Source organism: Staurois parvus, unplaced genomic scaffold, assembly GCF_062004578.1.
Source record: "Staurois parvus isolate SC_StPar_1 unplaced genomic scaffold, SC_StPar_1.0 ptg000450l, whole genome shotgun sequence".
NCBI classification, from domain to species: domain Eukaryota; kingdom Metazoa; phylum Chordata; class Amphibia; order Anura; family Ranidae; genus Staurois; species Staurois parvus.
The window spans coordinates 1,806,910-1,834,705 of NW_028318246.1; the positions used below are offsets into that span (position 1 = coordinate 1,806,910).

The 27,796-nt window shown below is 40.5% G+C and overlaps 1 protein-coding gene across 6 annotated transcripts in view; it reads left to right on the plus strand.

The window, feature by feature from the left end:
* The window catches only part of PTPRC (protein tyrosine phosphatase receptor type C), a 247,863-nt gene that overhangs the window by 116,698 nt on the left and 103,369 nt on the right, over positions 1-27,796 (plus strand). For all 6 annotated transcript variants that reach the window (XM_089688681.1, XM_089688682.1, XM_089688683.1 and 3 more), the window contains 2 exons: positions 991-1,125; positions 10,914-11,027. In XM_089688681.1, coding sequence (XP_089544807.1) covers positions 991-1,125; positions 10,914-11,027 — 249 coding nt within the window. The remainder of the gene's footprint in view (positions 1-990; positions 1,126-10,913; positions 11,028-27,796) is intronic.

Consider the following 27,796-nt stretch of genomic DNA (forward strand, 5'->3'; position numbering starts at 1 on the left):
TACATTGAGCAATGAAACCCAATGTAGATAGTGTGAAGAGCCCTATATGTTCATGACAAATGAACAATGGTACAGTCTACATTTACTAGTCTCATCATGTGTCACATATTGTTTCATACCACAGATACATTTTTATTTTTTCTTTCTGAATTTGTACATTGCCCCTTCAGTTAATGACTACAAGCATGTTAGATGCCAAAAGAAGCTAAATAAAGGCGGAAGCTTCATGCATTTTATGCTAAAAACCTTCTGAGTGCAGCCCCCCAGTCCCTCCTAATACTTATCTGAGCCTGATCTTGATCCAGCGATGTGCAAGAGAGCAGAAGCTCTCTCGGCTCTCTCACTTCTCATTGGCCAGTGGCTCCTGCTGCTGTCAATCACAGCTAGTGAGGAGGGAGTGGGGACAGGGCTGAGCCTTGCAATTGTGGGCACTTGGTGGTGGGGGCGATGGGACCAGGAGCGCTGGCAGGGAACTCCAGAAGAAGAGGATCTGGGCTGCTCTGTGCAAAACCATTGCACAGAACAGATAAGTATGACATATTTGTTACTTAAAAAAAAAGGAAATGTTCAAAATCACCTTAACTCTAAGTTCACACCTATGCATTCAGTGGGGCCTGCGTTTGTGCAGGCACAGCAGCCCATTCTCTTGAATGGGTTGCTGTACCTGTGGGAAACTCAGGAAAAAGGTCCCTAAACCTTTTAAAACCACAACCACAGGGAAATCGCATGGTGCAAAAGCACTCCAGCAAACGCACTGCATGTTTCGATGTGCGGGGTGCCATTAAGAATGAATGGCAGCCCTGCATATCTGTAAAAGAGCAGCGCATTTTGGTTGCGGGTGGTTGCGAGAATCGGTGCAATTCCTGCACCCCCAACCACCCACACAAGTGTGAGCCTAGCTAAAAGATGTACCAAATAATATGTGCCTTCTGTGTCAACAATATGAATAAGATGTGTGAAACAATAAAATGTTTATCCATTATTTTCCAGAAAACGGTAACAAATTCTCTGGAGATGAAAAAGTCTCTTTGAAGCCTTACACGAATTACAGTTGTGCATCAAATGTATTGTACAATGGAAATGTCATAAAAAACAAAACTGAAAATGTAGAAACAAAGATTGCAGGTAATATTGTCCTAATTATGTAACACTTATGCTATTGCTGACAGTTTAGTTTTTGCATGCTGATTTGTTTTTGTGATAGATTGCAATGAGGTATATTAATGTAATATCGCCAATAGGAAGGAAAAAGCCTGCTGGATCAAACAAGCAAAAGTGATTAGGAGAAAACCAATATAAAGATAGGATTTTCAAAGTACCATATTTGCACTCCATAAGACTCACCTGACCATGAGACGCACCTAGGTTTTAGGGCAGGAAAACAAGGAAAAAAATATTCTGAACCAATGTACTGCAGACACAGTACAGAAGATGACCAGAGACTGCAGACACACTACAGGAGATGACAAGAGACTGCGGACACAGTACAGGAGATGACCAGAGACTGCGGACACAGTACAGGAGATGACAAGAGACTGCGGACACAGTACAGGAGATGACCAGAGACTGCAGACACAGTACAGGAGATGACCAGAGACTGCGGACACAGTGCAGGAGATGACCAGAGACTGCGGATACAGTGCAGGAGATGACCGGAGACTGCGGACACAGTACAGGAGATGACCAGAGACTGCGGACACAGTGCAGGAGATGACCAGAGACTGCGGATACAGTGCAGGAGATGACCGGAGACTGCGGACACAGTACAGGAGATGACCAGAGACTGCGGACACAGTACAGGAGATGACCAGAGACTGCGGACATAGTATAGGAGATGACCAGAGACTACAGACATAGTACAGAAGATGACCAGAGACTGCAGGCACACTACAGGAGATGACAAGAGACTGCGGACACAGTACAGGAGATGACCAGAGATTGCGGACACAATACAGGAGATGACCAGAGACTGCAGACATAGTACAGGAGATGACCAGAGACTACAGACATAGTACAGGAGATGACCAGAGACTACAGACATAGTACAGGAGATCACCAGAGACTGCAGACATAGTACAGGAGATGACCAGAGACTGCGGATACAGTACAGGAGATGACCAGAGACTGCAGACCTTTGGGGAGCGGGTACCCGAATTTGACAGGTACCCGCTCCCACTTCCACTGCGATCGCCTAGGCAATTGGAAGTGGAAGTTGTCCTCCCTCCCCGTAGTCTTCTGGGGCATGTGACAGGTCCCAGAAGACTATGGGGCCATTCACAAAGCGCAGCACTTCTCGCGCATGCGCAGTGGGCACCTGGCTGTGAAGTCGTAAGCTGTCACAGCCGGGTGCCCACATTAAAGATGACGGTGCCAGGGAAAGAAGATGGCTGCTGAAACCAGCAGTGATGAGAACACCGTTGGACCGAGGAACAGGTAGGACCGAGAAGCAGTTTCTGCTGCACAAAAGAGCCGAGCGGCCGGCCCGATATTCTAACACGACGGTGGCGACGCACATACATTTTCCTCCATTTTTTTGGGAAAAAAGTACGTCGTAGGGAGCATTAAAATACGATATTTGAAAATAGTAAGTAGTTATACAAAATAAGTGAATAAAGTTATAAAAAGCCTCCACAATTTTATCAGTAAATATAATTATTACAATTTCAAAGATGCCTTTAAACCTTTAAAATGTTTTATATATTTGGGAAGAAACATCAAATTATAAGATCTGTATAAGTAAGCACAATAATAGGCTTTGGGCGATAACTATTGATGCTAAACATCCGCAATGATCCTGGTAACAAGAGACCATGTTATCCTTGCATTTTTATTCATGACCCGAAAGAAGCGCTTTTTAATGAAAAATATAGTCTTATTTGGCAATGTTGACATCTGTCCATCTGATACACAAAAAGTGTGATTTTTAATGATTAACTATAAGTCTCTTTTGGGTAGCTTTTCACTGTGAAGATAAAGGTCACCTGATGTACTACACATCTACCAATGAAACTTTATACAGTGATGTTGTACTTACATCATTTAAAGACTGGAAACACCCATTATTGTAAGTACATTACCGGGGGCATGGCCTGGCCATGAGAGAGAGAAGACACACGCCTGAGAGCTCTCGTCCACTCGGGGCCATTTACCACTTCACAGAGCACGGGCACTGCCTTACACATAACCCACGATTCCAGGGAGGCAGCTGGCATACTTCACACCTGTACGCCCCCCCAGACATGATCTGGTGCCCTGGATTCCTACTTTACTGGGACCACGGGACCGCGCCATGTGGAATCCAAGTTAGTGCCGGAATGCCCAGCATTCCCTGCTTCCTCTCTCGCCGCTATCTCTGACCAGGGGGACGCTGCCAGCTCTGCTCAGGTATGCAGTGATATCCCTACTCCTTCACATGCTTCCACACAGCCCTCGAAAGTGCACTCTGTTTTGGATGACCTTGCTGGGGACTGGGACATCAAGGAACACATTCGGGCCCTCCCCACTAAGGCTTATATGGTAAAGCTGATGCAACTGTGGAATCTTCTTTTAAAGAGGCCTTAGATAAAGTGCAGGCTGACACCGCAGCTATAAGCCATTGAGTAGAAGCTCTAGAAGTGACTCATGAAGACCTGTCCCATACGGTGACAAAATTGGGGGAAGCCTCTCGTACGCATGACACCATGATTGATTCCCTATTATTACAACTGGATGACTATGAAAACCGCGAGCGATGGCGGAAAATACAGATTCACAGCTTGCCTGAGGCTACCCATGCGCAAGACCTGGTACTCACTCTCCAAGGGATCTTCAGTCTAATCCTGGGCGATTCTACATCAGCACCAGTAGAAATAGATCAGGCGCATAGAGCCTTATTGTCGCCACCCCAGGAAATTAACAAATCACGGGACATTATCTCTTGGGTACATAAGTATATGGTTAAAGAGGCCATCATGTCTGCCATGCGTGGAAAGCAATTTGTGGAACTTGACGGGACTCGCCTGCTACTTTTTCCTGACCTATCTAAACGCACTCTCATGATGTGGTTCTCTGCGAGGAGGGGGTGACATATAGATGGGGCTTCTCCATTTGCCTTACTGCACATAGGCATGAGAAATCTGCCACCCTACGCAACAAAGATAAATTTCTAGAGACACTGGAACTCTCACAATTTGATTTCCAGGATTTCACTATACAAGTGAAGTGTACATCCCCCAAGGCCTGGTACGCTGACAGCTGGCACCCCAGCGCTTTCGCCAGCGCCATCGCTAATGGAGAGGGGCTTCCTCGTACTATCCTAGCCACAACTCTTGAGGGTTTCCTGGTCTTGATATTGGATGCTCTTGGATGCCTTTTTAAAGCTTTACAGTTTGCTTTTCCAAAGTTCCTGGAGCCAAGTACCTGTACACTGCCTATGGAGAATCTACGCCAGGAACCATGCTGTGCTTCCTCCCCCTCCCCCCCTTTTTTTCCTTTTTTTTGTTTTTGTTATTCTTCTGATTGGTGGTTCGCGGCAGATCCCCACTATTTGCTGCATTGGAGTTGCCTACCCCTGACTATTCATCACCAAATGACTCTACCATGCTCCTTCTCTGGTAGAGAGAACAGAGCTGTATCTCTGTTCGATTTTCTAGGCCTCCCTGTACCTGCTTTATATTTTTTTTTACTTTTGGCTCTGGGTAGTGCTGTTGCCTCCTGCTCGTGTCTAGCCGCTTCCCCCACGTAGGACTATTTCCGCCATCAGGAGATTATACTGTAGACTACAGTCTTCTAGGGGCTTCGGCCGGGTACCCCTTGGGGTCCACGTCTGAACCCTCTATCCTTGTAGTTCGCAGCTGGTGAACTTTTATGTTGGTTCACTGTTATTTCTTGATTTTAGGGAAGGCCTTCTCATACTTAGGGGGGGACTTCAATCTTCCTCCGCACCCTCCATTGGACACCTCATCGGGGAAATCATCTTTTTCGTTTAAAGCTTTTAAACATTTTCGGAAATGTTTATAGGGCCTTCACTTGGTGGATAGCTGGAGAGTAGTCCGTCCCCCTGTTAAAGATTACAGCTATTTTTTCCATGTTCATAACTCCTATTTACAGATTGACCTTCTCTATCAGTATTACCTTGGCTGACTTCACGGTACAGATATTGGCCCAATAACTATTTCTGATCATGCCCCTGTTTCTTTGACTCTGACTTTATACTCCCCCCATAGACCTGCTTGGACATGGTATTTGAATGAATCTTTGTTAGATGAAGACACTACCCGCAGTGCCACTGAATCCTCCATTACCACATACTTCTAACTCAATTCCACTGATGGGGTGTCCACGGGGGCGTGGTGGGAGGGACATAAGATGGTGACAAGAGGAGTCCTGATAGCTCATGGATCAAGACTCAAAAAGGTTAAAGGCTTAGAAATTGAGGCCTTGATTACTAAAATTCACTTACTTGAACATACACATAAGAACAGACTGCAACCTTCTGAGTTAACGGCAATGGCGGATCTTAGGTCCAAACTGTCTGAGTGCCTTGAAAGGAAGGCTCAGAACAAATTACGTCATTCTGCACACAAATTTTATGAACATGGGAATAAATGCGGCCACCTTCTAGCCCGCTTTCTTCGTTAACAGTGGGCGCTTTGCATGTGCATAACTTAATGGTTCGTGACAGACAGGTTGTGGACTCTGATTACATTGCTGAGGCTTTCTTGACTTGCTACAGCTCCTTATACAATATTAAACTGCCACCTGACTCATCCTGGGCTGACAACCATAGGACTTTCATCCACCAGTATCTACAAGAAGTGCAATTTCCTAGTCTCCCTGAAGAGACAGTAGACGACTTAGAGCACCCATTTACTCCTCTAAAAGTGGCATTGATTATCTTGGACCTCCCTAACGAGAAGAGCCCTGGCCCAGATGGCTTCTCTAATGCTTATTATAAATGAATGGCACACCTCCTGGCATAGCCCATGTGTAATTACTTCAATTCTACTACCACCTCTAACCATCTGTCCAAAGAGGCTCTGCTAGCCCATATTGTTGTTATAGCAAAACCTGGAAAGGACCCCATATATTGTTAAAATTACCGACCCATTTCTCTGTTGAACTCCGACGTCAAGATCTTGTCCAAACTTATAGCTACTAGATTGCAAGACCTCCTCCTTTTGGTCATCCATCCTGATCAAACGGGTTTCATTTTGGTCAGAGAGGCTTGGGATAATACCATTTGAGCTTTCAATATCCTTCATTGGACACGACATGGCCAATATCGATCTCCATTCCTCGTACTATCAACCAATGCCGAAAAGGCCTTTGATAGGTGTACATTGGCTGTTCATGGAGGAGACCCTGCTTAAAATGGGGCTTGGGAGGAGGATGATGGGCTGGATCTTGGCCCTATATGCCGACCCAGAGGCTAGAGTGAAGGTGAATGGGACTAACTCTGACTCACTGAGTATATGCAACAGTACCAGACAAATATGCCCTCTATCCCCTCTCTTGTTCACTCTGGTGCTAAAACCGCTCCTAAGGAAAATTAGGAGTAATAAGAACATCAAAAGGGTTCCTATTGGGTCTGGAGTTCATAAACTCTCGGCGTATGCCAACGATATTCTGTTTTATATAACCCAGCCACTTACCACCTTACCAGTGTTGCTGTCAGAGTTTCACAGATATGGTTCTCTCTCAAATTTCAGTATTAACTACAGTACGTCTGAAATACTACTGGTCATGATTCCCCCTGATCTTATGCAGTTACTCAAGACAGATTTTCAATTTACCTGGCAATCGCAAACATTGCCCTGCTTGGGTACTCAGATCTCTCTGGACCTCAAATTACTGTACTCTGCAAATTATAGGGCACTAATTCAGGGGATGGAAAGAGATTTGAGTGCTTTGCAAAATACTGCCCTCACATGGATGGGTCGAATTAACACTCTTAAAATGAAGATCCTGCTGAAAATTTTGTACCTGCTCTCCACGATCCCAATACACCTGCCACTTCTATTTTTCCGTCATCCACGCCGGTTATTCGTGACTTTCATTTGGCAGGGGAAGCGACTTAGGTTGGCATACTCGCTTCTCTGTCGACGCAAAGAGGACGGGGCTTTGGAGTACCTGATGTATCTCTCTACTATAAAGCTATGGCTTTGGTCCGTATTTTGAATTGGAACCACCATTCGAAAGAAAAGATATGGGTTACCCTTGAAAAGTCTATCGCTGGTAGGAATTTGACGGGGGACCCTTGGATACTGCATATGGCCCGTGGATTGTCCAGATGGACAAACCCGGTTATACTGAACACTCTGAGAGTTTGGAATCAAGTCAATAGGACAGGTGCTCTTTCCCCTCCAACCTTGCTCCTTGCACTGCTAGGGGGCTTTCCTTGGTTCCCACCAGAGGAGGATATCTCCTTTTTTAATTCCTGGGACAGGAAAGGGAATAATACCTGCATGAAATTAGCCCCAATGGGTTCCTTATTGCCCCTAAACAGATTGAGAGGTTCCGTTGGGACATTTCCTATAGACTTTGGGCACAATAGACAGCTACATCATTTCTTTAAGAAATTAGTCCCTGAAGTACACCCACATGACTCATTAACTTCTTTTGGATCTATGTGCATGAACCTTGGGGAATCTAAACATTTACTCTCTCAAATGTATAAGGGTCTACTTTCCATTTTCTCCCAGACGACTCCCTACTATGTTAGGGAATGGAAATTGGAGTTAGGACTTGAATTTACGCCCCACCAAGTACAGAAAGTAATCAAATTATCACATGTCTCCTCCATCAGCTCTAAGACCCAAGATTCATGCTACAAATCCTTATCTCGATGGTATAGGACACCCTCACGGTTAGCTAGGATCTTCCCTGGGGCTAATCGTAGCTGTTGGAGAGGCTGCTCTCATGAAGGCACCTTTTTGTATGTATGGTGGTATTGCCCCAAGATCCAAAAATTTTGGAGAGATATTTCCCCTTGGATGCAGGGAATGACCCTTAAACCTATTGAATTTACCCCCTTCCATTATTTGTTTCACGCTACCCCTTCCTCTATCAAATCATATAAACATAGTGTCACCCCTCACCTTCTGAATACTGCCAAGAGTTTAATACCAAAATTTTGGAAACAATCTCTGTGCCCTACTGTACAGGACTGGAGGAAGGAGGTGGAGCTGAACACTGGGTCCACACAGTTAGAAATGATCTTGAGAAATTTCACAAAATGTAGTCTGGCTGGCTGTATTACTCCATGGAATTGGATAGTCCCGACGACCTTGCCTGTGGCAATGTCCCGCTATAATTTCTAAAGCCCTTCCTTTCTCTTCAGTACCTTTGGTTAGTGATCCCCTCCAACTTCATGGTATATAGTTCTCTTACCTGCACATTTACCCACCTGTTTCATGTTTTACGCACATCATGGCGTGATCATAATTATTTTAAAGTTGCCTATTGTGGCCCCTGCTACTTCTATTTTTTTCTTTCATGTTTGTACCCTGACTCAATTATTGTGTTATATTTACATATCACTATCCAGCGTGTTAGTTCCTGGCTTTGTTATGATATCCTGGTTTGCTGAGACGCAACAAACCTATTGCTTGGAGATCGCTGGCCATATGCAGAGATATAGCTCCTGCATGGCCACTGGATCCCTTGGTGTTAAAGAACTCGCCAATTCCCACTGCTTTAACGGTGGGCAGGTGGTTATGTGGCATGTAGCTGTACGGTTACAACACGTCTGTTCTTATGCTTTTGTTTACATTCCCTGTTTATTTTATGTGTTTCTTTTTATTCTGCCTTGAAAATGTCTTCAATAAAAAGAGATTATAAATATTCATCATCACCACCAGTCCTAATAGGCACCAGTATGGCTTGAAAAATGAATTACATTGATAGATAGGAAAAGAAAAGAGTTGAAAGGCAGTCTTAAGGGTTTTATCACACATATTTAAACAAAAATATGGAAATCACAGATTTACTAGCTAGATACATCTAGTGTGTATTTTTCAGTTGTTTTTGTGTAGAACTGGGCAAAATCAAAGTGCACTTATGGACAATGTTACTTGAATGCCATCTGGCACATCACATTGATTTCTACATTTTGATTTTAAGTTTAATAATGCAGATAACCCTGTCCCATACACCCATCATTTGGCTCCCATACCCCCAAGAGGTTTGGAATCCCCCAAAGTGTACAATAATATTGTGATCGCTACTGGCTTATAGTACCTTGCATATATTTTGTGTTCTAGTTATAGAACCCGGGGTATCCTCAAATAGGTGCTCTTGCTGAGCATCTTTAGAGTTTTAAAGTGCAATTAGATTATATTGTTACTACTACTGTGAAATATTTATTTATTGACATGGTTTATACACCATCTTTAATTGATAGTTACAGAGGGCTCCCTGTTGGTCTATATTGGGAGTTTTTTTGGGGGTTAGGGTGGTATGTCTGTTTCAATTTCCTCCAATAAGTGATACAAGTGACTGATTGCTTTTTTGAGGGGGGTTGTGATGGTTTCAAATACTTGAACATAATAAAAAACTAAGCATCTCAGTTTTCCAGCATAAGCTTCATTCCCTAAATCATGCTTGCACACCTATCTGCACATACTGTACCCTAGCAAGAGAGTATGCATTTTCCATTGAGGAAGAACCCTGCTTACTTTTACAATCATCATAATTTAGTGTTCTGTTCCTGCCATTTTGTATTTTCTGTCTGTGTTTTAGGGCTGGTTCACAATAGGAATCAGGATGAATTTGCACCACACCAATATTAGTGCGTGCACTACTTTTGGTAACTCATTGAAACTGGATTGCATGATACATCTGTACCATGGGATTCATTGGGGGCAAACTCGCTGCATTAACTTAATATTGGCACCCATTTTGAATGGGGTGCAGGAATGAAATGCAGGCCCCCCACCACCATGTTCTAGTGTGAATTGGCCATTATTGAAGACTGTATGTCCAGGCATGACCCAAATTTAACTCTAAACCTCCCACCCCCACAAAGCAGTTAACAGCATTGTACAGTGGTGAGAATCAGCTATTATTAGTCCCTGTGACATCATCACCAGGCTTTTTAAATTTATGCAGGGGCAGCTGCTAGGAGGCCAGTTTCTATAGATTTACCCCCTTCCCCTCCTCAGAACTACCTTTCTGATATACACACTGTGTGGGAAGGCTCATAGGGCAACAACATATTTGTTGCATGTAGAGTGGGACTGCATGGGTGGGGAATAGGATAGCTTGGTAGTCCAACAGGCAGAGTTGACAATGCTGGTTGGATATTTAGAGCACTGTGTTGTTAGCTCAAACAGGAAGTTAGGAGCACACTGGATTTCTGTCAGCTAAACAGGTATTTTTCTGTATGTGCATTATTATTATTATCTTCACCTCACTTCATGCTTCAGTGAATCAGTTTCAGTCTACTGAAGCATGAAGTGAGATAAAATGAGCTTAAGACTGACCATACGCTAGGTTTAGGTTTGTCCTCAGAATACATTGTTTTGGTAAATCTTACAGGAAACTGTACAATCAGAATGTATTGTGTGTGGCCAGCTTACATCCACTTGTGTTAACTCAAAACTTCAAATCATGTAAAGATGCTCTGTTTTTAAATCGCCCCGAATTAAAGGCAGAGTTGGAATTGTACATAGGTGCACTTAGGTTTACTTAACTGCATACTCTAGAAAAGCGGGTCAACATTTGTTCCACCTTGCATTCAATTTTAGTAAATAAGGCCCTAAATGTTTTATACTATGAATTTACTGTTGCTTTGTGATTTGTTATCCAGTACAGTCAGAAATATACAGTCATTCTTGTTTCCTACGTAGACACATAAACCTGACAAATTTATTTTTTCCCCATAGCTGATTAAATAAAATGCTCTCATTGTCTTTTACCTTGTGTATATACAGAACCTGGAAAGGTATGGAATGTGAGCTGTGAAGCAACAAATACAACAATTACATGTACATGGGAAAAGCCAAATATAACAAACGGACCATTTCAGAGATATAACGTATCTATTGGTGAGTATTTGATATACCAAATAATGTAGCAATAGAGAAGACAAAACTGTGTTTTCAAAGTGATGGCTAATAGATAACTAAAATTATAAGTTTTATTCTAAAATGTATATTCTCAGAAGGAATTAATCTACTTTATTACAGATGTTACTTTGTCTTTTTTTTTAAGAGTTTGTATGGCACTTTGTGAATAGTCCTGCAGCCTCCAGGGCCATGTGATGTGTTCCAAGAGGTTGCAGGAGCAAGGGGCATCATCCTTGACTAGGCAGGGTGCTTTATCCCCCCCCCCTTAGTAAAATCTTTAACTCAGTTACAGATCGAGGTGAAGGAGCAAAACGGCAGGGCCTTCCTTTGTAAGTGAAGGTTCACTATAAAGTATATGTGAACCCTCGTAAAACATTGCATTCAGTTTAAAATAGAAAAGAAAGGCAAAACGTGTGTATATATTTATAACCATTATAAATACTCTTTTCCCACTTTTTTTTTTTTATAAGTGATCACATTCCCTCTGTTCTCAGCTGCATAAGGAGCTCATAGAGCTTGGAGAGGAGAAACAACAGGACACAGGTTTTCCCAGTGAATGGCTATTCAAGATGGGGGGGTGTCAGTACAAGTCTGATCATTGGAGGAGAACACACTGAGTTCCCAGCATAGCTAGAGAACTGTCCATGGTGTGTTCTTCTGCCTAGTGCATTCAGTTTTTAATAGGAAAGCAGAGGGACTGGCAGGAACACCAGGGAGTTCACACAAAGGAAGTACAGTGCCTTAAAAAAAGTATTCATACCCCTTGAAATTTTCTGCATTTTAACATGTTACAACCAAAACGTAATTGTATGTTATTGGGATTTTATGTGATAGACCAACACTAAGTGGCACATAATTGTGAAGTGGAAGGAAAATGATAAATGGTCTTCAAACGTTTTTACAAATAAATATCTGAAAAGTGTGGCGTGCATTTGTATTCAGCCCCCCTTTACTCTGATACCTCTAACTAAATTCTAGTGGAACAAATTGCCTTCAGAAGTCACCTAATTAGTAAATAGATAGTATGAGGCCAGAAGCACTTTGCTTCACCCTCTGGGTTCTTGCAGGAACCTGATAATCCACACTCTGCTTCTCTCCACTGCACCCATCGCTCATACGAAATAGGGCATATAAAAGGCAAAAAAGAGGACCAATAGTGCTCTCTGTGTATTTTTAATATTACTAAAAAGGTTAAAAGCAATCACAAGATCATGTGTTAAATACAGTGCTTCATTCAATCAATGACCTGTCGCTCTGTACCGGTCTCATGACACAGCAATCCCAATTCCAATATAGCTACTGAGGAGGTCCGGCCCACTAGACGTAAAGCATATAGGGAGTGGAGCCTAGCAGGTGACTTCATTCGGCCATGCTGGAATTGGGATTATTGTGTGATGAGACCAGTACAGAGCAATATGTCATTGATTGTAGGAAGAGCTGTATTATTCACATGATGTGCTTTTATCTTGAGACTGTTTTAACCCTTTTTAGCCAAAACCGCTTATAGAGATCTGGATGAGAATTCACACTTTTGTTCATGGACCGTATGTTATTTATGGGGGGGGGATTGTGAAAGTTGCACTACATTTATTGATTTATATTTAACTTAGGGGGTGTTGTGAAATCACTCTGATGATATTTCAGCAGGCAATGTATGGTATTTGTATTTATTTGTTTTTTTATTTGTGTTTCACTAAGGACTGATTGTGCTGATTGCTTTTCACATTATTTTGATTTTGTTAATAAGTTTTGCCCATTTTTAGGGTTAATATGCACACTAATAAAAAAAAAAACAAAAACATAGGGAGCTGGACACTGCCATAGAGAACATGCACCAAATACCATATCCTATGGGGAGGATCTTTCCATGCCACCTTGAGGGCAACATTGAATCCTTTAAATAACATGCTTGTCAGAAGCCTTAAAGCTGCACATAGCGTTACAGAGTAATATGATTTTAACAGACAGTCTCACCAAGAGCATAGTCTGTCAGTACATATTTGGCTGTGGACCTGATCTTGCTTCTTTAACAATTGACTTGGTTTAGAAACACCAATAGCACTCCAAACGAATTAATTGCAGTTTGAAAAAAAGTATTTTTTTACCACAACAAGACAAATTTAACAAACAAGGCTAAGCCCAAATCTACTAGAGACAAAAAAAAAAAACAGGCAGGAGCTTCACTGCAAGAATTAAGATGCTGCAAATGATACAGCAGTGTACACATGGCCAGTGGCAGGATAGTTTATTTGGAGATAATAGGCCAAGATGTACTGTAGACAAAAAGCACAGACACATGTTTACTGTTTGCTACAAGAATTAAGAGAGCAATGATACAGCAGTGTAAACTTGGTCTAGCAGCACATCAGTTTTTAGGAGCAAGGCTTTGACCAAATTTATTAGAGACAGAGTACAAGCAGCAGTTTTACTACAAGAGTGGAACACTTCAGAAGATACAGGCATGCAAAATTGACCATCAGAAATAGAGTTTAAAAAAAAATTAAAAAAATATGCCTGACCGCCATATGCCTAACCTGTATTTTACTGTGGGAAAGGGAATGTGTCTAATTTAAATTAAGGTGCACATTGTTCTTGCACGTAGTTTTCAGAGATGGTCTGTGAAAAGTGAACACTGCATTTTGCACACCTCAAAGATTCTAGAAACAAAATAAAAATCAAGAAACACCCAAAGGAAAAGAAAAACCGCCAAAACACCATACCCCTGAAACAAAAGCCTATTTTCTTGAAAAGACATCTTGCTATAAATGAGACAACAGCTAAAAGTGACAGGTGACCTCTAATCAACTATAAAATTAAATATAAAGAAGCCCCAAATAATAATACAAAAAGACAGTGCCTTTTATAGTGAGGGGGTGGCTTACCTCTTCTGCCTGCAATGATTTTTTTTTTCTGAATGTACACTGTATACTGAGCCACACACATGAAAGGGCTGATTAACAGCAGTTATGATATTAAAGGTTTAGTACACTAGCCTCTCTTGTCCTGTAAGAACCCCAAAAGAATGGTCTTCTTACCAAAAATCCCCATTTTCTTCTCTTTAAATACATAATTATAGGCAATTTTTACATAGTACCTGTGGTAGCTGGAAATGAATGTAGTACGCACCACTAATACAGTGAATGCCACTAGCTTCCGGGTTCTGTGCCAAGTGACTGCCCTACTGCTTACTACACAGAAAGTAGCTGGCTCAGTACGGGTGCCATACAGAGAACACTTTGCATTTTCTCAAATGAATATTAGGTGTCCTCTGAATGGATGAGGTATAAATCATGATGTCATCATCCCACCTTTCTACCTCATCCAGTCAGAGAATGCTTTGCAATCATTGAGAAAGTGCATAAAAGTTTTCCCTGAATGATGCTTACCTTTAGGTTTAGGTGCATACCTAAACTTCAGCTTGAAGTCAGAATATATGCAGTAGGTGAAAAATGAATGGGTTTTGGTCTGGAAAATAAAGTAAATTGGGCTGCCAGTGGGTGGTAAAAACAGGTGGTAGAGCTCTGAGCTATGCTGTGATTGGCCCACAGCTATCACATGGTACTTGGGCCAATTAGAGCACCCTGAACCATGTGGTTAGCTGTTGCCCGGGGGCCCCATGAGTTGCAAGTACGCCCCTGGTCATATGATGAGTTTGTACTGAACTGGTGACAGTAAAAAGAAATTGTGAAAAAAAGATTCAATTTCTTTATTTTCAAAAACATTGTGACAAAAATTACAACTTTTATAAAAACTCTGCATGCTTCTTATTAAATGCCTCAGATTGTCTGCTTTCCAAAAACGGGTCGTTTGGGTGAATTTGTACTATCATAACATTTTAGGGCCACAAGCCCAGAGATGGGCCGTCAGTACGCAAGAAATAATCACTTTCCAAATATATATACCATAGTTTGTAGACACTATAACTTTCACACACACACTAATTATAATACACTTATTGGGATTGTTTTCACCAAAGACATGTAGTATAATACATTTTGGCCTACATTTAGGATGAAATTTGATTTTATTGGATATGTTTTATGACAGAAAGTAGAAAATATTGCTTTTTTAAAAATCTTCAGTATTTTTTAGTGTATATTAGAAAAAAAACAGTGGTGATCAAATACCACTAAAAGGAAAGTCTATTTGTGTGAAAAAAAAATGATAATTTAATTTGCACACAATATTGCGTATAGTATTGCATGACTGTGCAATTGCCAGTTAAATTAGTGCAGTGATGAATAGCAAGAAATGCTCTGGTCATAAAGGGGATAAAACCTTATGGAGCCTCACATTTTGGTCTGATACCCGATTACATTTTTCGAACGTATAAGCCGCGACTCTCCTAGGGGTAGGGGTCTTATCTCAGATTTTTACTGTCTGTTTTTGGCCACTATCTTTACCTCACCCCCTTTATATAGACAGAAATGGGAAGTTGATAGTGGTGTCACCTTCTCAATGGAGGACTGGGACACCATGGTAGATGACATACGTAAGAGCTTTAGAACCCTTTCTGTCCGTGAGATGGCCCTTAAAGTATTAACCCGCTGGTATTATACCCCCTCTAGACTACACATCCCCATGTACACGTTAGCACAGATGTCCCATCTTTGCTTCCGGGGTTGTGGCCTAACTGGCACCCTTATACATACATTTTGGGTCTGTCCAGCCCTTTCACTGATATGGAGTAAGATCTCTGCAGTGGCCTCTGCTGTGGGTGATGCCCCGGTGCATTTGTCTATGCAGACTTGCCTACTGGGAGCCCATATCCCGGGAATACAGACTGAGGCTATGAGGCTGATTCACACTAACTGTGTCTCAGCCCTATGGGCCATTGCTCTTCACTTGAAATATCCTACAGTACCATTGGCCTCATTTTTCTGAAGAGTTGATGCTCATGGAACGTATTCAATTTACGTTACTGGATAGGATGCACGAACATGATAAAAAAATGGGATGTTTGGACATTTACTGTCTGACCAATGATTATTCATGCTTTAATTGATGGTGTCTTTCTTTTAGTGGCTTTGTTGCTTTGTCTACTTCCCTGCCTACCTTGCTCATGTACTTAACTTTTATGTTCTACATAACTGTACTTATTTGAAATGAATATTACAGATGTGCCTTCTTTTTCTGTTGTATGTTATACTTTATGCTGTGAAGCTGTTTTTGCAGCCTATTTCTTGTTAAAAACGTTTGTAAACAAAAAAACCTTATGGAGCTCAAGTGGGTATAGGAAAAAAGGTAATTTGTTCTGTACTTGACTTATTGCTTTTCTTTGATTGGCCCCTTCTGCTGTGTGTTTTAGGCTACTTTCAGAAATACATTTTTGCACATTAGACAAAAACGTGTAGGTGGCACACTGGTACAAAATGTTTTGTTTGTTTTACAGACCAGCTTGCATTTATCAATCCAACTCAAATAATTAAAAGGTTTTGTCATACCCTTCCCCCAAAAGGAATGTATGGCTTCTGGTTGAAGGGGGTATACCAGGGCCATGGATGCAGCTGCAGTCATGCCCCCAGCATCATTTTTTTCAGCTGGTGATACTGAAAAATGTAAAAACAATCCTACTGGCTAAAATGCTGCTGGATTGCCTTTACATGCTGCGGAAGGGGGTCCCCTCCTCCTGCTGCCTTCTCAGGCTCTCCCGTCACTCTGGGGAGACTGAGATTAAAGCCGGAGGTTTTGCCGCCTGATCATAGAAATGACCGAGGAAGTCCCTGAGCATTTCTATGGTCTAAGAAATCGGAAGAGACAAATTTTGTCACGTTCTGAACCCTTTAATAAAGTCAGGTGACAAAACATATGTCAGGGTCGGGCCGCATGACATATTCTGTAATGAGGCATCCATCTTACATCCCCCACCGGAAGTGACGTATCGCTCACGTGCAGCGAGTAGGATCGGGTGAGACGCTAGCTCCATGTGCCATACAGATACCCTTAACGGTTATTGTGGATATTTTGGCATGCTTTCATTTATTTCATGTGAATTCAATACTTTCTTTCCAATAAATGGTTTCTAATGGATTTACGCTATGAGTTTCCTTTTACATCTTTCCCTGATTACGGAGTATAATAGTCTGGAGGATGTCCCATCATATCAATCTCTAATTGATGAAGGGCTTGTTGATTAATGATCTCTACTACGCTGACACTCACCATAAGTGGCTATTGCCTATCAGGTTTGCATGGGCCACAATATCTGGTGAGTGCCACTGAATTGGGGGAGGTTTTCCTCTGGAGCACATGGTGATATATGAGTGCACTTTACTCAATCAATTATCGTTATGTTGTTCACATGGTGATCTCTGTGGATCAATAAGGTCTTTGCACTTCATCATACTTTACATTTTTCAATTGATGGACTTATGTCAAATGATTTAAATATTTGTGTACATTTATAGTGTTATATTTTGTGTCATATTTTCATTTTGCTAGTGTGTTTTTATTGATTTATTTATTAATTTATTGATTTAGGTGAGCAATATATTATTCACTTTTTCAGGTGTTAGGTTTTTTATATATTTTCACATCACATTTGTGCGATGAATATACGGTTTACATATTGATTTTGAAGGAATTATTATATATAGCTTATAGATATTTTTTTCTTGCAATAGTGTGTTTTAGCAGTGTTTTAGGGTGATTAAGGTTTTTTCACTATTGTATAGCTGGTTACCTGCAGCTATACAACCAAATGACAAGTTTTGCCGAAGTACTGAGATCAGTACCAGACTATTGGATGATGGATACTGGTATACAATTGGAACACCTGTGGGATTCACTCTCGGCACAATCAGTGGAATGGAAAGTTTGTACTTGTTGTGTCCTGACTGTCGGAGACCCACTGCAGCGATCGGAGCCTGGCTAAAGTGCGGGCACTGTGACGAACCGCTAATGAGGTTGGTGCCCAGCGACCTGCCACCGGTCATCTACTCGGTAGACCTGAAGTTGGGACTGCGCGTAGAGAAAAAAAGAGAAATCCCAGTTGGCTGGAGCAAATCAAGGAGTGTGTGGTGTGCAGTCCTTCAGTCGGTCAGGTAACCACCACTACTCTTGTGGAAGAGGCTGGATGATAGCCACAGCTTGGAGCCTGGGGAAGGAAGAGCCATGACCGGAGGTAAAAGTTGCTAGTCTAGCTCAAGTTGTGCCACAGGAGAGGCTGGCTGCTGAATTTCACCCTGTCAGCCTCACCTGGAAGGAGCCACATCATGATGACCACATGTCCTCAGTTGATCCAGTGCGGAGTGACAGTGGGGGCGAGATCGACTGGGGGACTCACAGATTGGAGGCTGAGTTTTGGCCCCTAGAAATAGAGACTGAGTGTTCCCTGGAGAGTGAGTTGGATGAAGAATGGGACTGAGGGGAGGCTCAGGAGACTGCTAATCTGCAAATGGGCCCACCTGACAGGGAGGCAGGACAGAGGAAGAAGACCATCACCCCTGGCCAGGCAACATAGGCAGCTAGACTAGAGTTACCATCACCCTCTGCAGATGGACAGCAGCTAGACCGACCGGATCTTGTCCATGCCCAACATCGGGCACAGGAGGAGCTATGGGACACTAAGGGCAGGAAAGAAGCATGGGACTTGACTCACAAACTGTGGATTACCCTGTCCCCACAGGCCTGTGTTTTGCCTGGACAATGCAAGTACAGGGAGCTCCCTATATTCTCCAGGTTCCTGTGGGATGTACAGAGAAGAACCATGCTGGAATGGGTATTGGACTTCCTTTATGTCCCTAAGAATGTTATGGACATCATAGAGGCCTCCGCCCCCATTGGGAAGAGGAGATGGTCTGGGATTACTTGCACATTTCCATATCTCAAAGGTGGTCTCATAAATCAGATGTGTTGCCCTGGTTCCAGTACATTCGACTGGAGTGGAGCTGAGGAAGGCTGGATGGCCCAACAGGAGCTACTCGGTGGCCAAACAGGGTCCCAGTGGAGAAGTCATCGGACTACCTAACCCAGAAAAGTACTGGTGAAAGTTCTTGAGAAAACCTCTTTTTTCTTGATCTGTTGGGCCGGATCGTACCACCCACCCTTTTCTCTTTTTTCTTCTTAGTATGGTCCCTGAAGATGATGTGGTGGTAAGGCCCAGATCACTATTAAAAAGACTGTTGCTATGGAGGGGCTCCTCCTTCAGAGACTCTTGTGTAAAAAGTTCACTGCCAGCAGGATCATAACCCCCTGCTAGCAGACTGTACAGATACAGTAGTTTAGTTAGTGTGAGGGATGTGTCTTTTATAGTTTCATCACAGACGGTTGTCCTTCTAAAATATGGGACTTTGTGACCTCTTCCAATATTTTTACAGTTTTCACTGGAGGGCTTCTTTTTAAGGGAGGTACTCCATTTGGAAGAAATAATTGTTCGCATTAGTAAGTTACTTGTACATATGCTTTTGCTCTAATAATTTTGCTAGCTGCAGGGAGCTGTGGTTAGGCTGTATATACATTTCTGATTTGGTAACTTTGGTGGCTACAGGGACTTTTAGTCAGAATGTATATATGCTATATATATACATTTTGAAAAGAAAATAATGTATATTATGGGGCCAAACATTGCCACAGAGCTCTGACAAGAAGTGGGAGCAGGTACCTGTCAAAACCAGATACCCACTCTCCCGAACCCCAAAAGGTTTCAAATGTGGCTGTGGAGGGGGGATGCAAACATGTAGAACTCCCCCTTTGTGTGAAATTCCGCTTTAATCTTGTGTGACAGTGCGGTAACCTGCCAGGGTCTAAATGCAGATTATAACTCAGGATTCTCAACTAGGCAGATTGAGGGACTCCAGGGGGTGTGCCTAATGCAGGGGAATCTGGCTTTTCAGCTTCCTCATTGTTTTCTAAAATCCATTTTGGGACCTGGAGACTGGAGATTTTCTAAAAGATCCGGGAGATGTGTTGTCTGGCGCTGCTGACTAAGGTTCTTTGTTTGACCCTTTAGGGGTTCTTTGGGTGGTTGGCATGTTTACCTAATTTCCCCTATGGGATGACCTCATAAGAGCTGTCTATCAATGAACGTAAAAGAACATGGGATTTTTTGCTACTCACCTTACAATCCCCGTCTCTGAGTTCATTGATGGACACAGCACCGACCACTTTTTACTCTTCTGACACTGCTTTGTTACAAACTGGATTGCCTATAGCAGAGAGGGGGTTTTTATACCAGAGTGGACTGCCCATAGGCAGTGCTGTGTTTTTTTTCTACCTAGTGTCCTACTCCTTTAAGTGGCTCTATAAACCTATGGTCAAGATTCAGAAGAGCTGTGTCCATGAATGAGAAAGGGATTTTACAGTGTGTAGCAAAAAATCCAATTTTTCATACACATGTATGCCCAACATGCACACATGTTTTTGTATGTGCAAGTACAGGGGCTTTTAAAATTTTTTAACCACTTGCCCTCCTGAGGATTTACCCCCTTCCTGACCAGGCTTTTTTTAGCTATTCGGCACTGCACTGTTTCAACTAGTAATTACGTGGTCATGCAATGCTGTTCCCAAAGGAAATTAATGTCCTTTTTTTCACACAAATAGAGCTTTCTTTTGGTGGTATTTGATCACCCGTGCACTTTTTATTTTTTGCGCTATAAACAAAAACAGACCAAAAATTAAAAAAAAAAGATATTTTTTACTTTCTGTTATAAAAAATATATAGTAAACTCAAAGTTAGTCATAAATTTAGGCCAAAATGTATTCTGCTACATATTTTTGGTAAAAAAAATCCCAATAAATGTATATTTATTGCTTTGTGTGAAAGCTGTAACATCTACAAACTATGGTATAGATACTAGAATTTACACCATTTTTTGCTATACAACACTGCACTAGTTTAACTGACAATTGCACAGCCATGCAATGCTGTACATAAATTAAATTTATGACCTTTTTCACACAAATAGAGCTTTATATTGGTGGTATTTGATCACCTGTGCGCTTTTATTTTTTTGCGCTGTAAACAAAAAAAGACTGAAATTAAAAAGAAAAAAAAAGATACTTTTTCCTTTTGCTATAAAAAATATATAGTAAACTCAAAGTTAGTCATAAATTTAGGCCAAAATGTATTCTGCTACATGTCTTTGGTAATAAAAAATCACAATAAGTGTATATTGATTGCTTTGTGTGAAAGTTATACCATCTACAAACTATTGTATAGATACTGCAATTTACGCCATTTTTTGCTATACAGCGCTGCTCTAGTTTAACTGACAATTGCGCAGTCATGCAATGCTGTACTCAAACAAAATGTATGTCCTTTCTTTCACACAAATAGAGCTTTCTTTCAGTGGTATTTGATCACCTGTTCGCCTTTTATTTTTTGCACTATAAATAAAAAAAGACTGAAAATGTGGAAAAAAAAACAATATTTTTTACTTTCGGCTATAAAAAATATATTTTTTTAAAGCAGACACCCTAGTGAATAAAATTGTTGTGGGTGCTGCAATTTTTTTATGTCACATAGTACTCATGCAGCAATTTTTCAAATGCAAATTTAAAAAAAAATACACTTTTTTTAATTTTAATGCACAAAAACACAATATATTGGACAATTATTTGGTAACATATAAAAGATGATGCTATGTAAATAGATACCAAACATGACATGCTTTAAAACTGTGCATGCCCCGTGCAATGGTGACAAACTGCATACATTTTTAATATCCATTGGCAACGCTTTAAAAGCCTTTACAAGCTACCAATTTAGATTTACACAGGATGTCTAGTGCTAGAGTTACTGCCCTTTACCTGATGTTTGCGGCGATACCTCACATGCATGGTGCAATCGCTGTTTACATACTGGCACGGGGTCAAAGCTCGTGCAGGGGGGGGCGAGGGTTCTTTTTTTTTCTTTTTTTTTTAAGTTATTTTGATTTTTTAATTATTTTTACACTGTCCCTTTCATTTTTTTTTAATCACTTTTAATACTATCACAGGGAATGCAAATGTCCTCTATAACTTCAATGGGCATTGTCATATATTCTTTTTTGAGAAATCTGGGGTCTATCAGACTCTAGATATCTCCTCTGCCCTTACATTATCTAATCTCACCAAGATCGGTGTGATCAGATGCTTTCCCAATTTACAAATGGCGCTGTTCATATCCTGCGAAACTGAAGTGCTCGTAGCTTCCAATTTCTTAGACTATAGAGATGATTGGCACCATTCCGGTCTCCAATCAGATCTATGGTCAGCTAGCAGAAACACCGGCTGCATTTTCAGATTCCCCCAATGGCACGGGACTGCCCAAGAAGGCCGTGGATGGCAGCGAGGGAGGGGGGGGGGGCATCTTATCCCGCTGTAAAAACCATCCTACAGCTAATTAGCCACTAGGATTGCTTTTACAGCCAATCGCCGGCTGAAAAAAATGATACCAAGATGGTGCCTGCAGCTGGTATAACCACTCAAAGTCCAGTGATGTACCAGTACGTCGCTGGTCCTTGTTGGGTGTATGTGCTATGTTCTTTTTTTTATGCAGCCTGTGGGCTGAAAGAAAAAAAGAAAATAAATCTCTGCCAGAAAAAGTGTGTGGTATGCCCACCATTAGAATATACCTCCCTGCATCCACCCACTTTTAATGGTGGGCACACATGAAATGTGCCAACAAATATTAGAAAATATATATGACGAAGCATAGGGGCCATCCACCCACTAGCCACCCAGGCCCCCATGCTTCAGCATATATGCTCTCTTTTTAACTGTGAATGAAATATCTCATCCAATGGCGCTGCCAACACTGACTTATGTATATTCTGAGGGCAAGTTCCTGTTGCTGTCAGAATAAACAGGTCTGTGCTACAGCTGAATGGCTTTCCTGCTAAAAAAACAGCAATGGTTAACAATAAAACAGTAAAATTGTAACAGTAGAACAATAACAACAACGACAACAACCAAAAAAAACTATAACTATTTTTTGTTTTTAAAATTTTAAATTGTGGAGGGATTTGTATTTTTTAATTTTTTTACTTATTTTTTAAGCATTAACTTTTTAAAACAGATTGTAGGGTCTCTCCAAATGCGATAGCCAGTTTCCTGACTACCCAACATCTTTCGAGACCCTGTGTAATTATGTGCCCTGAACTGTGCCATGCTGTACTCTATACTAATACTCCACTAGTGTGTGGTAACGACGGATGCAGTCCCTGAGGCAGAGACCAGGTTGGTCAGGACAGGAGGGACAAAAAAAGCAGGTGTCACGCCTAATTCTATGTCTGCTACAGACACAACATCTTTTTTGGGGTGTCCTTTGGGTTGGGATACCAGAAAATGGCACTGGGAAAATGTCTCTCATGCAGCCGGCTAACTGCATCTGGGTTGGCGGTTTGGGCCACAACACCTTCTGGATACAAAATGGGCGTGATGATCTCTTCCTTGAATTTTAAGAAGGATCCACTATGTCCAGTTGCTTTGTAAAGCACAAAAGTGTTATATAGAGATAATTGAAATAAATAAACAGACACTTTTTTGTACCAGCGTCTGGATTTTCGGGAAACTAAGTACAGCTTCATCATCTGGTCGTTGAAGTCCACCCCTCCCATGTTAAAGTTATAGTCATGGACACAGAGGGACTTCTCAACAACACCAGCTGCCATGGTAATTTGGATGGTTGTATCTGCGTGAATGGAAGATGAAAACATCCCATTTGTCCTTCTACTTCACTGCGAGCAATTACTCATTTCTCAAGCAGGCTTTTTCCCCCTTTCTAACACAGGAATTTACAAGCCATTGGGGAAAACCCCCACGATTAGGTTGCATGGTGCCACATGCACCAATTCCAAGATTGTACAAATGTCTAAATAGTAGCACACTTGAATAAAAATTGTCCACGTATAAGTGGTGCCCCATATGGAAAAAGGATGACACCAAGTCACAAACTATCTTGCCACTGCTCCCTATGTAGTCTGGGCATCTGTGGGGGTCTTTTCTCTCATAAACCCGAAACTTATAAGTATAGCCTGTTGCCCTCTCACAGGTTTTATACATCTTGACTAGAGATGAGCGAATCGAACCTGGCGAAGTGGAATTCGTTTTGAATATTAGGAAAAATTCGATTCGCGTCGAATCCGAATATTAGCAAACTTCGGATGCACGAATCGAATTTTCCCCGATCCGCCGATTTTCATCCCTTCTACAGCCGGCAAAAAGTGTCCCTGCAGAGAGCTCCACTATTTCTGACAGTTCTCTGACAGTTCCTTCACATTTACAGCAGTTGAAACATTGTATCTATTTGTTTCCATTTAGGATACAGATGTTTTTATTCGGAAACAAATAGATACAATGTTTCAACCGCTGTAAATGTGAAGGAACTGTCAGAGAACTGTTAGAAATAGCGGAGCTCTCTGCAGATACACTTTTTGCTGGAATGGAATTCTTCTTCATCCTCATCCTACTTCTTCTTCTTCTTCATCCTCATCCTACTTCTTCTTCTTCTTTCTCTTCATCCTCATCCTTCTTCTTCTTCTTCATCCTCATCCTACTTCTTCTTCTTCTTCTTCATCCTCATCCTACTTCTTCTTCTTCTTCTTTTCATTCTTCTTCTTCTTCTTTTCATTCTTCTTCTTCTTCTTTTCATTCTTCTTCTTCTTCTTCTTCTTCTTTTCATTCTTCTTTTCATTCTTCTTCTTCTTATTTTCATTCTTCTTCTTCTTCTTTTCATTCTTCTTTTCATTCTTCTTCTTCTTCTTTTCATTCTTCTTCTTCTTCTTCTTTTCATTCTTCTTCTTCTTCTTTTTTTCATTCTTCTTCTTCTTCTTTTCATTCTTCTTTTCATTCTTCTTCTTCTTCTTTTCATTCTTCTTCTTCTTCTTTTCATTCTTCTTTTCATTCTTCTCATTCTTCTTTTCATTCTTCTTCTCATTCTTCTTTTCATTCTTCTTCTTCTTCTTTTCATTCTTCTTCTTCTTTTCATTCTTCTTCTTCTTCTTTTCATTCTTCTTTTCATTCTTCTTCTTTTCATTCTTCTTCTTCTTCTTTTCATTCTTCTTTTCATTCTTCTTCTTCTTTTCATTCTTCTTCTTCTTCTTTTCATTCTTCTTTTCATTCTTCTTCTTCTTCTTCTTTTCATTCTTCTTCTTTTCATTCTTCTTTTCATTCTTCTTCTTTTCATTCTTCTTCTTCTTCTTTTCATTCTTCTTCTTCTTTTCATTCTTCTTCTTCTTCTTTTCATTCTTCTTCTTCTTTTCATTCTTCTTTTCATTCTTCTTCTTTTCATTCTCCTTCTTCTTTTCATTCTTCTTTTCATTATTCTTCTTCTTCTTTTCATTCTTCTTCTTCTTCTTTTCATTCTTCTTCTTCTTCTTTTCATTCTTCTTTTCATTCTTCTTCTTCTTCTTTTCATTCTTCTTCTTCTTCTTTTCATTCTTCTTCTTCTTCTCATTCTTCTTTTCATTCTTCTTCTTCTTCTTTTCATTCTTCTTTTCATTCTTCTTCTTCTTCTTTTCATTCTTCTTTTTCTTCTTTTCATTCTTCTTTTCATTCTTCTTCTTCTTCTTTTCATTCTTCTTCTTCTTCTTCTCATTCTTCTTCTTCTTCTTCTTCTTCTTCTTTTTTTCCTCTTCTTCTTCTTCTTCATCTTCTTCTTCATCTTCTTCGTCGTGCCCCGTGACTGCCCAAATGAGTGAAGTGTGCGGTGATTCTAAGATCGACGGCACTCATCTGCATGTCATACTGACTGACAGTATTATTTCTCTTCCCCAGCAGACTCCAAGGGCATTTAAATTAAAGGTACAGTGTTCTGCACTAATATAAAGGCTCTCTGAAGCCTAGAAACCTGTAGAAACCTGTACAATGTTGAAACATTGTATCTATTTGTTTCCATTTAGGATACAGATGTTTTTATTCGGAAACAAATAGATACAATGTTTCAACCGCTGTAAATGTGAAGGAACTGTCAGAGAACTGTTAGAAATAGCGGAGCTCTCTGCAGATACACTTTTTGCTGGAATGGAATTCTTCTTCATCCTCATCCTACTTCTTCTTCTTCTTCATCCTCATCCTACTTCTTCTTCTTCTTTCTCTTCATCCTCATCCTTCTTCTTCTTCTTCATCCTCATCCTACTTCTTCTTCTTCTTCTTCATCCTCATCCTACTTCTTCTTCTTCTTCTTTTCATTCTTCTTCTTCTTCTTTTCATTCTTCTTCTTCTTCTTTTCATTCTTCTTTTCATTCTTCTTCTTCTTCTTCTTCTTCTTTTCATTCTTCTTTTCATTCTTCTTCTTCTTATTTTCATTCTTCTTCTTCTTCTTTTCATTCTTCTTTTCATTCTTCTTCTTCTTCTTTTCATTCTTCTTCTTCTTTTCATTCTTCTTCTTCTTCTTCTTTTCATTCTTCTTCTTCTTCTTTTTTTCATTCTTCTTCTTCTTCTTTTCATTCTTCTTTTCATTCTTCTTCTTCTTCTTTTCATTCTTCTTCTTCTTCTTTTCATTCTTCTTTTCATTCTTCTCATTCTTCTTTTCATTCTTCTTCTCATTCTTCTTTTCATTCTTCTTCTTCTTCTTTTCATTCTTCTTCTTCTTTTCATTCTTCTTCTTCTTCTTTTCATTCTTCTTTTCATTCTTCTTCTTTTCATTCTTCTTCTTCTTCTTTTCATTCTTCTTTTCATTCTTCTTCTTCTTTTCATTCTTCTTCTTCTTCTTTTCATTCTTCTTTTCATTCTTCTTCTTCTTCTTCTTTTCATTCTTCTTCTTTTCATTCTTCTTTTCATTCTTCTTCTTTTCATTCTTCTTCTTCTTCTTTTCATTCTTCTTCTTCTTTTCATTCTTCTTCTTCTTCTTTTCATTCTTCTTCTTCTTTTCATTCTTCTTTTCATTCTTCTTCTTTTCATTCTCCTTCTTCTTTTCATTCTTCTTTTCATTATTCTTCTTCTTCTTTTCATTCTTCTTCTTTTCATTCTTCTTCTTCTTCTTTTCATTCTTCTTTTCATTCTTCTTCTTCTTCTTTTCATTCTTCTTCTTCTTCTTTTCATTCTTCTTCTTCTTCTCATTCTTCTTTTCATTCTTCTTCTTCTTTTCATTCTTCTTCTTCTTCTTTTCATTCTTCTTCTTCTTCTTTTCATTCTTCTTTTCATTCTTCTTCTTCTTCTTTTCATTCTTCTTTTTCTTCTTTTCATTCTTCTTTTCATTCTTCTTCTTCTTCTTTTCATTCTTCTTCTTCTTCTTCTCATTCTTCTTCTTCTTCTTCTTCTTCTTCTTCTTTTTTTCCTCTTCTTCTTCTTCTTCATCTTCTTCTTCATCTTCTTCGTCGTGCCCCGTGACTGCCCAAATGAGTGAAGTGTGCGGTGATTCTAAGATCGACGGCACTCATCTGCATGTCATACTGACTGACAGTATTATTTCTCTTCCCCAGCAGACTCCAAGGGCATTTAAATTAAAGGTACAGTGTTCTGCACTAATATAAAGGCTCTCTGAAGCCTAGAAACCCTTTTAATAAGTTAAATTCACAGCGAATAAATTCGCATCGAATCGAATTTATTCCGCAAATTCGGCGAATCAGCCGAATAGAATTTTTGAATAATTCGCTCATCTCTAATCTTGACCCCATATCTGGCACACTTGCTGGGAAGAAATTATTTGAATGGAAGGTGGCAAGAAAAATGAATGAAGGACTCATCAATGCAGATGTTTTTCTGGGGAGTATAGACATCTGCAAATTTTTGGTTAAGGTGATTTACGAGGGGCCGAATTTTGTGGAGCTAGTCAAATTCAGGGTCACCCCGAGGACAACAGAGTGTGTTGTCGTTGAAATGCATAA